At 49.6% G+C, this 10,075-nt stretch overlaps 2 protein-coding genes across 2 annotated transcripts in view; one reads left to right on the top strand and one right to left on the bottom strand.

Annotated features, from left to right (window-relative positions):
- CUL9 (cullin 9) overlaps positions 1-2,473 on the top strand; it is a 46,556-nt gene extending 44,083 nt beyond the window's left edge. Inside the window, exons 38-40 of the mRNA XM_007936214.2 lie at positions 278-411; positions 2,117-2,193; positions 2,272-2,473. Coding sequence (XP_007934405.1) covers positions 278-411; positions 2,117-2,193; positions 2,272-2,473 — 413 coding nt within the window. The remainder of the gene's footprint in view (positions 1-277; positions 412-2,116; positions 2,194-2,271) is intronic.
- Positions 2,474-3,901: 1,428 nt separating this feature from the next.
- On the bottom strand, positions 3,902-8,890 carry DNPH1 (2'-deoxynucleoside 5'-phosphate N-hydrolase 1). Its single transcript, XM_007936312.1, has 4 exons — positions 8,689-8,890; positions 4,520-4,588; positions 4,219-4,329; positions 3,902-4,050 (listed from the first exon to the last, which is right to left on the bottom strand). The coding sequence occupies exons 1-4, from the start codon at positions 8,888-8,890 to the stop codon at positions 3,902-3,904; spliced, it is 531 nt and encodes a 176-aa protein (XP_007934503.1).
- Positions 8,891-10,075: the final 1,185 nt, after the last annotated feature.

Here is a 10,075-nt window from a genome sequence, read left to right as displayed (position 1 = left end):
ATAAAGTTAGTGATCATTTTTTCCATATCCCTAAAGAATGTTGATGGGATCTGGATTGGGATTGCATTGAATGTATAGATTGCTTTGGGTAGAACTGATATACCTAACATTTTATTTGATGGTGGTCTCTCTGCCCCTGTTAGAATGGAGGCTCCATGAGGGAGGGTCTAGAGCTCTGGGTACTTGGTAGCTGTTCACTAGGTGTTTGTTGAAGGAAAGAGTGGATGAAAAGGAAAGAAGGGGCAACAGCCCCATGACCTTTGCCCCCTCCCTGCAGAGGACACCCTGCTGCGGAGCAGAGACTTGGCGTCCTCGCTGCGCCTGCTGCGGGCAGACTGCCTCAACACAGGCATGGAGCTGCTGCGGCGCATCCAGGAGAGGCTGCTCGCCATCCTGCAGCATTCCACCCAGGTAACCCCATCGCCACGCCTCTCCTCCCCTTGCACATGGAGGTTCTTCGTCCTCCTCCAGCACAGCCCTGCACTGCGGAGAACCCAGAAGGAAAGACTGTGGGTCAATGGATGTTAGGAGGCCTGGGGACACGTCCTGGTCCCCTCGCTGGCTCGTGGAATGATGTTGCACTGTTACTTATTCTTACTAGATCGCCCCAAAATAAAGGGACGGCTGGCCTTGATTATCCCAGATCAGGGGTGTTTGGCCAGGTGCTCATCAGAATCATTTGGGGAACTTTTTCAGACTATACCTTCCGGATGTATGGATTCAAAATCCCAGGAGTATGGGCTAGGATTGGGATCCCCTGGACTAAGGGATCTCTGAGCATTTTTCCAGTTTTAATGCACTCATGTTGAGTGTAAAACTATGAAACCTGCCCTCAGAGAGCTTACTGACTGGTTGGGCAGACAAGACATAAACACACATTATAAATTCCTTTTTTTTTTTTAATTGCAATTTGGGTGAAAGTTTACAAAGCAAATCCATTTTCCATAAGGCAGTTCATACACATTTTGTTTCATGACATTGACTGCAATTCCCCACAATGGAACAGCTCTTTCCACTTCCTCCCTGTAGTTACCTCTTCCCTGTGTCCTTCTCTCCCATGTACTCCTGCCTCCCAAGCTGTCTCCCTGTGCAAAGACTGTTCTCCCATGATTGATCTTGATCGCTCTAAGGAGTGTATTTACCTGATGCATATATTCACCCCATATGTCTGTCTGTTGTTTGGCTGGAAGCCCCAGGAGTAAGTTCAGTTTCAGACCTGAAGGATAACTAGGGGCCATAGTCTTAGGGGACTCACCAGGTTTTATCACACCACCAAACATAGTCGTTTTTTTTTTTTTTTTTTTTTTCCTTTATGAGTTTGAGGTTTGTTCCACTTTTTTTCTCCCACTCTATCCAGGATCTCTTGTACTGGTCCCCCCTGTTCCACTTTTTTTCTCCCACTCTATCCAGGATCTCTTGTACTGGTCCCCCCTGAAGTGGTTGACAGTGGTAGCCAGACACCATCTAGTTCTTCTGCTCTTAGGGTCATATAGGCTGAGGATCGCATGGTCTACTAGTCCCTTGGAGTAATTGTTTCCATGCATCTTTGCTTTTCTTCATTCTTCTTTACTCTAGATGAGGAGAGAGACCCATTGTTGCATCTAGATGGCCACTTGCAAATTTTTAAGACCCCAGTTGCTACTCACTAAAGTAGGATGTAGAACAATGTTTTTGTGTAGTATGTTATGCCAGTTGAGCTTGATGTCTCCTGTGACCATGGTCCCAAGCCCACATTTCCAACTTCTCAGTTCCTCTGGGTAGCTGGCTGTGGCCAAGAAGTCACCACAACCTTGCCCGTTGTCAGCTCTACTATACACCTGGACATTCTCACAGCACATACAAATACACATGTAGAAACATCATCTGCCAATCCCACACGTGGCCACATTGTGAGTTCCTTAAGTGCAGGGGTAGTGTCCTCACCGCATATCCCTAGAGACGTCTCTGAGTTAAATCACACAAAAGGCAGTGGTCTGTGAGTGCTGTGATGAGGGAAGGGAGAAGTGAGCACATTCCTGGCAGAGGCCTGGCACCTAGTCAGCCCTCCGGAAACACTGGTTGAAGGAAAGCTAGGCATAAAGACCAGTGCCTACTGTCCTGCTCCATCTCTTGTCAGGATTTCCGGGTTGGTCTCCAGAGTCCATCAAGTTCAGAAGCCAGGGAGGCGAAAGGCTCTAACGTGCCTGGCAGTCAGTGAGTAGGGTGGTCCAAGTGGAGGGGGAGTGGGAGACGTCAGGCATCCTCCAAGCTGAGTGTGGTGGCCCTCCCCAGACCCCAGGGCTCCTCGGGGCTGGAGGTGGACGAGGACGAGGATGAGGACGAGGATGAGGACGATGTGCCCGAGTGGCAGCAGGATGAGTTTGACGAGGAGCTGGACAACGACAGCTTCTCCTACGACGAGGAATCTGAGAACCTGGACCGAGAGACCTTCTTCTTTGGTGATGAGGAAGATGATGATGAGGCCTATGACTGAGACTGAGGGGCTGGACAAAGGAGCGCCGGGAGCCCCGAGCCATGGGGCTGCGGGCAGGGAGGCAGGCTGCTGCTGTTCTTGAGTGGAGCATGACTCCTAGTGTCTACAGCACCTTCTGTTTACTGAATAAACTTTTTTTCACATACTTCTCTGGAAGTGGTTGTTCTGGTTACCTAGTTAGTACTGCTCTGACAACAATATACCACAAATGGGATGGCCTTAACAAACAATTTGGAGGCTTTAAGTCCAAGTTCAAGTGCCAGGCTCTAGGGGCTGTGTGAAAGTCCCTCAACCTTGGGGTCCAGCTCTGTCTCCTGCTCCTGGCCAACTGGAGCTAGAGGCGTTTCTTCACTCAGAAAGCTGCTGGCTGCTGGCTGCTGGCTGCTGAGGCTGAAAAACCCAAGGTTGACGAGTAAAAAGGCACAGTCCTGATGTTACCAAACCACATGGCAGGCCATTAATTCAAGTCCATTGTTAAGTCCCAAGGTCGGCAGAGCATGGCAGGCTGCTCAAGAAAGACATGGCTACATGCAGGCTCCAAGTGTGCCATAAACTAGAGACAATTCCCAAGGCTTCTCCTTATATACAGGAAGCAGACCACATCCCAAAGGCAGCTACTCAGCTGCTTGTGGTGGATCCCACCGTGGAGTTGACTGCCAGTCTCCTCATGGAGAATAACTACCACCAGCTGCCCAGCCACTCAACCAGGCCCAGCCAAGTGGACACACAAACTATCTACCACAGTGGGTTAGGCAGCTTCACCATGGACCAAGTTCAAATCCCTGTCACCATCCCCAAAACAGCCTTCCTCATTCTTTTCTGTAGACCTCTAGACTTTTCTGTCCTCAGAGAAGGGCCCAAAGCTGATAAAGGGGAATGAAGGTCCACAGGGTACAGGGCCAGGTGCAGATGGCACTGTCCCAACCCAGCCCAGCTTCAGAGAAGACAGAGTGAGGCACCGCCATCCCTGCTCCCACCTTCCCCATAACTCACAGTGTTCCTGCTGGGGCTTGAGGGTACTAGGAGGTATCCTCTTGAGGGCCTACTGAGTTTTAAAAGGTCTCTACAGCTTAGAATGAAGTAGGGTGGGAAGGATAGTACTGAGGACCTAATTCCTCCCAACTGCATATACAGAAGGAGCTCTGGTAGCTTAGTGCCTAAGGCATGTGACTGCTAGCCAGAAGGCTGGCGGTTCAAACCCACCAGCCACTCCTCGGAAGGAAGATGGGACAATCTACTTCCGTAGTGATACTGCCTCAGAAACCCAAGGAGGGGTTGCTATGAGCCGGGGCCGACTCAACAGCACATAACAACAACAACGTATACAGACACACAGAATTTTAAACATGTCTTTTAATCTGTACTGAAGCTAAGAACAGGAATGGTATTAGAACAGTGTCTGGGACCAGAGGATTGAATAATGTGCAGTCAAGCAGTTGGGTCATGGGAGGCAGCTGCCCACTGGGGAGGATCAGCCTCAAAGTAGCGATCCAGCATGGTCTCCACCTCTGCCTCTTCGTAGTCCCACACCTGGAACCGCAAGCCATTGGCTGCTCCCCGGATCATGGCTGAAAGCACTGGGAAGGGCGGAGGAGGTGGTGGCACCTCATGCCCTGTTCTCCCACCTCACTCCCCCGTCTGTTGCTGGGGGTTGTACTCAGAGCCCACCAGGGCTGGACAGGAGGGATGGGTGCTCAGAAGGCTGGGGAGGGAGGGGCTGGCCATCTAGGGCTCGGAGTGCTCACCTCGCCCAGACTGTGGGCGGAAAAGGCAGAGGATTGGCTTGTTGAGGGCCACAGCCCGGCCCAGCTCATAGCCAACACCCAAGGACGGCTGCGTCACTTCAGCCACAACCACTGGGAAGAAAGGACACTGAGTAAAAGGCTCCGCATCTGTAGCACTTGGGGCTTGTAAGAAAGAGATGACAGACAGTCTGGTGGTGGTGATGATGGAGCTCTAGGGAGTTCATTGTGTGTGTGGAGCCCAGGGATGTCCAGGGAACCCATCATCCCAGAGGGGTGTGTGTGTAGGAGGAGAATCACTCACCATCTGCCTGCTGCAGCCAGGACAGGTCCCGCTCATGGATCAGCCTATCACCCCCAGCAGCCTCCTCGCCTGTGGTGGAGGGAGCGCTGGTCAAGGATTTCCCTCTCAGTAACTCCTCTGTCTTCACCGCACCCCTGCATATCCACCTGCCTCAGAGAGGTATGAGATGACCTTCAAGGGCCCTCCCAACACAAAGATTCCATGAAGAGGAGTGAGGAAATGTGCACAAGAAAAATTCAATCCTGTGCAAGATGGGATGTGTGATTAGGGCCAGATGGGCAAACAGATGAGATTAAAGGAAGGAGTAATCCACAGTGGGTCTGAGTGATTAGGTGGAGAGGGGTAGGAAGAGCATCCCAGCGGGGACAAAAGGCAGACAGACCAGCCTGTGTAAGGAAAGGATGGAGAACAAGTAATTTAGTGGTTCTCAAGCTCTGGTGGCACAAGAATTACCTGGAAAACCTGGTAAAAATGCAAAGACCCAGGTGCCAAGTAGCCTGGGCCTCTGTGCCATCATGAGGTCTCCATGCAATTCTGACCCACAGTGAGGTTTGAGAACCACTGCCCTAAGGTGAAGGAAGTGGTGGAACAAAGGCGGGAGAGGCAAACTGGGGCCAGAGAGTGAGGATCTCATGCCTGGCTTGTTAAACATTATTCTCTGGGATGGTGAGGTCCACAGCCACCTGCGTCAGAGAATCACTGGAGAGCTTGCTAAAGATGCAGATTCCAAGGCTTGATCCTAGACTGCTCGATATTAGGATTATGGGGGCTGGGAAATCGGCATTTTAAACAAGCTCCCCCAGATGATACTTGGCACACTAAAGTTCCAGAACCACGAGGTAGGGGTGGATATACCAGGAGAGGAGTGAAGCTTAAGCTGTAGGGGTCCTTGCTTTCCCAGGCCCTTCCCAAGGCCCTAGCAATTCTATAATTCTGTTTTCTTAAAGAGGTCTCTCAAAATGCTTTAAACCAAACCAAATTCACTGCCATTGACTTGACTGAGATTCATAGCAACCCCCACAGGGTTTTCAAGGCTGTAAATCTTTACAGAAGCAGACTGCCCCATCTTTCTTTCACTGAGCAGCTGGTGAGTTTGAACCACCAACCTTTCAGTTAGCAGTCAAATCCCTTACCCACTGCATCACCAGAGCTCCTTCAAAATTGCTTTGTTGTTGTTGTTATGCACCGTCGAGTCGGCCCCGACTCATATCGACCCCTCCTTGGGTTTCCGAGGCAGTATCACTACGGAGGAAGTAGATTGCCCAACCTTCCTTCCCAGGACTGGCTGGTGGGTTTGAACCACCAGCCTTCTGGTTAGCTGTCAAGTGCCTTAGGCTACTAGAGCTCCTCCTCAAAATTGCTTTAGGCCCCACAAAACCTCAATCTGCCTAATTAGAGCAATGGAGAACCATTTAAGGTTTTCTGAGACGTACAAGAGCAGTAGGCACACTTTTCAAATGGAAAGGTTTAGAGAGATCTCAGACCAATGGATCAAGTCTGTGTTTTAGAAAAACCCAGCAGCCAAGAGCAAAGCACATTACCAGCAGCCTGAACAGAGGATTTAGAGAGAGGCAGAGGGTGACCTCAAACGGGGTATGGACTTGGCGGCAGCCACTGGGCACAGACTCCGCTCACTCGTCCCTCTCTTGCTTCCTCTGCAACCATGCCTGACACACCCAATATGGCTGAATGGAGAAATTCAGTAAGTTAAAATTGAAGAAAGCAAACGCAAGACAAAGATTCACTGCCTTCAAAAGAAACCGGGCGAATTGTAATGAGGCAACACAGCCAATATGCACTGCACATTTCACCAGCATTGCCTTATTCTCCTTCTTTCTGCTGCAAAGAGGTTGAATCAAGTTTAAATGATCGTGCTGCCCCTTTTCACATCAAACAATCGATAACTACTGACAGCAAAGGTGGCGCCTGCAGCTCCTATCAGCCTATCAGACGGGTAGGGAAGGAAAAGAACTTGCATGTTGATGAAGGAAGGAGCTGAGTGGAATGACAGTGAATGAAAATATAAAGTAAAAGCAAAGCTGGTCCAAGGAGTCCTGCAGGTGTAAAATGCAGTGTAATCAGAGTGTAATTTTTTTTGTTGTTGTTCAAATTATTTTAGTGACTGGAATGCACAATTTTTAAAATATGCAAATAACATTTTAAAACCAAAAAAAATAAAAATAAAAAGGACGAGGTCTGTCAGAGTTAAGATGGCTTTGACAGAAAAGGGGAGAGAAAGCAGGAGGATTAACTTCATTTCAAGTGGAGGAACAGATGCTGAAGCACATTTTGCAGTTTTAAAACAATGGCAGGTCTCCCACCCGATACTAGGTGAAAATAGCTGAAAGCTGGTGAAAAAGGTGAGAATTCTAGCAAGAACATGGGGGAAGTTGTGTCTCCTGCCACATGCTCAGTGGAGAGTCTACAAAGGAGAAAAGGTTAGTGGTTAGAAACAGGGATTCTGTTATGTCACCAAAGGCAAGGAAGGAGACATGACGGGAGCCAACTGAGTAGTGAGGCTCGGAGGCACAGCCACCAAGAGGCAGTGAGCTTACACCCCATTCAATACCTCCCACCAGAGGGAACTCAGATTTTCAAAGTTCCTAAAGAAGCTTTGCTAGCACACTAGTTAAAGCATTTGGCTGCTAACTAGAAGAAGGTGGTTGAACCCATGAGCCACTTGGAGAAAGATGAGGCAGTCTACCTCTACAAGGATTTACAGCCTTGGAAACCCTTTGGGAGCGGCTCTACTCTGTCCTACAGGGTTGCTATGAGTTGGAATCAATCCCATGAAAGTGGGTTTGGTTCTTTGGAAACCACTTATGTAAAGACCTCAGGTCTGCCTTGAGTATTACACTCTTTTAAGAACTATCTATATGGGATCAAGGGAGCTCTGGTGGTGTAGCGCCTAAGGCATTTGACTGCTAACCAGAAGGCTGGGCAATCTACTCCTGCTTAGGAAACCCAAGGAGGGGTCGCTATGAGTCAGATCTGACTCGACAGCAGTGAGTTTGGAGTTTGGTTATATGAGATCAAACTGACAAGATCAACTCAAAACAGTAGATAGGAATTTAGGGGCTGAGAGTTAATTATTGTTATGTGCTGTCGAGTTGGACCCGACTCAGCGACCCCTCCTTGGGTTTCTGAGGCAGTATCACTACAGGAGTAGATTACCCCATCTTCCTTCCGAGGAGTGGCTGGTGGGTTTGAACCGCCAGCCTTCTGGTTAGCAGTCAAGTGCTTTAGGCACTATGCTACCAGAGCTCCCGTTAATATTAATGGAAGAGGGGAAATTTGGTAAAGGAAGGTTAGAATGTTTGTACCATGTGAAAAATGTAATCAGTATCACTGAATTGTACATGTATAACTTGAATCTGTATATTCTGCTGTCTATAGTCTCAACAAATATTAAATTTTATATATTTATTATATATATATATTTAAAAGACCACATAAGCAAGGATAAAAACAAAGATATGACCTCAGCCTGCACAGAGTCAGGGAGGTGAAGGCCCAGACAATGCCGAAAAATACCAAAGTGAGGCCTAAGCTATGCTCAAAAAGCAAATCAAACTCACTGCTATCAAATCAATTCACTCATAGTGAGTCTCTTTGGGTTTTCCAGGTGGTAAATCTTTAAAGAAGTAGATTGCCCAGTCTTCTTTCCGCGGAGTGTCTGGTGAGTTTGAACCGCCAACCTTCTGCTTCGCAGTCAGATGCCTTAGGCATCATGCCACCAGAGCCCAGAGCTGCTTAAGCTATGCTCAAAGGAGGAAAAACTACAGCGAGGAGGCCAGCCGATGAGGTGGATACTGCGCAAACTGCACTCCCACCCTATTCTGCTCCTCACTATAGACGCCCCTAGAGGAAACAGAATAAAGTTTTCCAAAAACGAACTAAAAGTCAAGATAATATCTGAAACGATGAGATGCAGCTCACACCTCAAGGATACTGAGATATATGCGGTCCTGAGCCTTGGCTTGGTCTCCTTCCAGGGCAATGACTGTAGGTGGAGCATCCACGGCAAGAGGGCGGGATCCGGGCCGTGGGGACACGCCGCGGAGTCACGGGCGGGCAATGCCTGCAGTGCAGTTTCGGTAGAGGGGTACCCAGACCCAGACCCCTCCGGCCCCCGACCGACTGTCCCACTACCGTCCTGACCGCCTCACCGCGCGTGCCCAGCTCGGCCGCAGCCACGTGTTCAGTGAGCACCGCCCCGTAGCGTCGCAGCCGGGACACGATCCGTCCGTACAGCGCTCGATCCTCCCTTCCGCCGCGGATGCTCCCGCAGAAGTACAGGGCTCTGCGGCCCGCCTGTCCCGCCTCCCCAGACTCTCCGCGCTCCCGCGCTCCAGCCACGGTCTCCGCCATCCCCACCGCCACAGTTCGCCAGGTACCGCCAGGAGGCGCCACCCGGCTGTCACGTGACCCGCCGCCCCGCCCAGACCCTGGGCTGCCTGCGCAGCTGCGGGGTGTTCACATCTGTTGAAATGGAAATAACGTATTATTGTGCAGACGCTGACAACACGTACGTGCCTATCCCCAGGCACGTACACTCCTCTCCCCAAAAACCTGTTGCATTTGAGTCAATTCTGACTCATAGTGACCCTGTTGGACAGAGTAGGACTGCCTCATAGGTTTTCCAAGGCTGTAATCTTTCTCCCACAGAGAGGCTGTTGGGTTCCAATCACAGAACTTTCACTTCCCAGCCTAACATTTAACCACTGCGCCACCAGGGCTCCTTCCCCATTTCTCTGTTGTTATTGTTGTTGTTATGTGCTGTTGAGTCGGACCCGACTCCTAGTGACCCCTCCTTGGGTTTCTGAGGCAGTATCACTACGGAAGTAGATTGCCCCATCTTCATTCCAAAGAGTGGCTAGTGGGTTTGAACCGCGTGCCTTCTGGTTAGCAGCCAAATGCCTTAGGCACTACGCCACCAGAGCTCCCTCCCCATTTCTCTACTACAGTTCATTCTCAGCTCAGCAGCCAGAGTGACCCTATGAGTACTTAACTTAGATCATGACCCTCTTCTGTTTAGAATCCTTTAGTGGCTCCCACCCCACTTAGGATAATAATCCTAAATCCCACAAGGTTTTATATCCCATATACCTCTTCAATCCCAGCTCCTATTATTCTCGCTCACTCTTCTCCAGCCACACCAGCTTCCGGCTCTTCCTCAAACATGCCAACCACTTTCTTGCCTTGGTCCCTTGGCAGCTGCTGTTTCCTCTGTCTGGAACTCTTTTCTTCCAGATGGCTTCATGGCTCACCACTTCACCTCCTTCAAGTTTTGGTTTACATGTGGCCTTCCTATTTAATCTGCTCATTCATTCAACAAATATTTGATCGATGCTTCCTGTGTGCCAGGCTCAGTTCTAGAAGCCGGGGAATATAGCAGTGAATGAAAGAGACAAAAATCCCTGACCTCTTGAGAACTTACATTCCAGTGGCAGTAGAAAGACACACAACAAAATCAATTATAAGGCATATGAGAAGGGGGGGGAGGCAGAGATGGGTGATAGAGAGTCCCGGAGGGTGGGAGGCTATAATATTAAA

The sequence above is a fragment of the Orycteropus afer genome, unplaced genomic scaffold, assembly GCF_000298275.1.
Source record: "Orycteropus afer afer isolate SDZICR_OR568_19922 unplaced genomic scaffold, OryAfe1.0 scaffold00034, whole genome shotgun sequence".
In the NCBI taxonomy this organism is placed as follows: domain Eukaryota; kingdom Metazoa; phylum Chordata; class Mammalia; order Tubulidentata; family Orycteropodidae; genus Orycteropus; species Orycteropus afer.
This window is presented reverse-complemented; position numbering and strand designations above follow the sequence as displayed.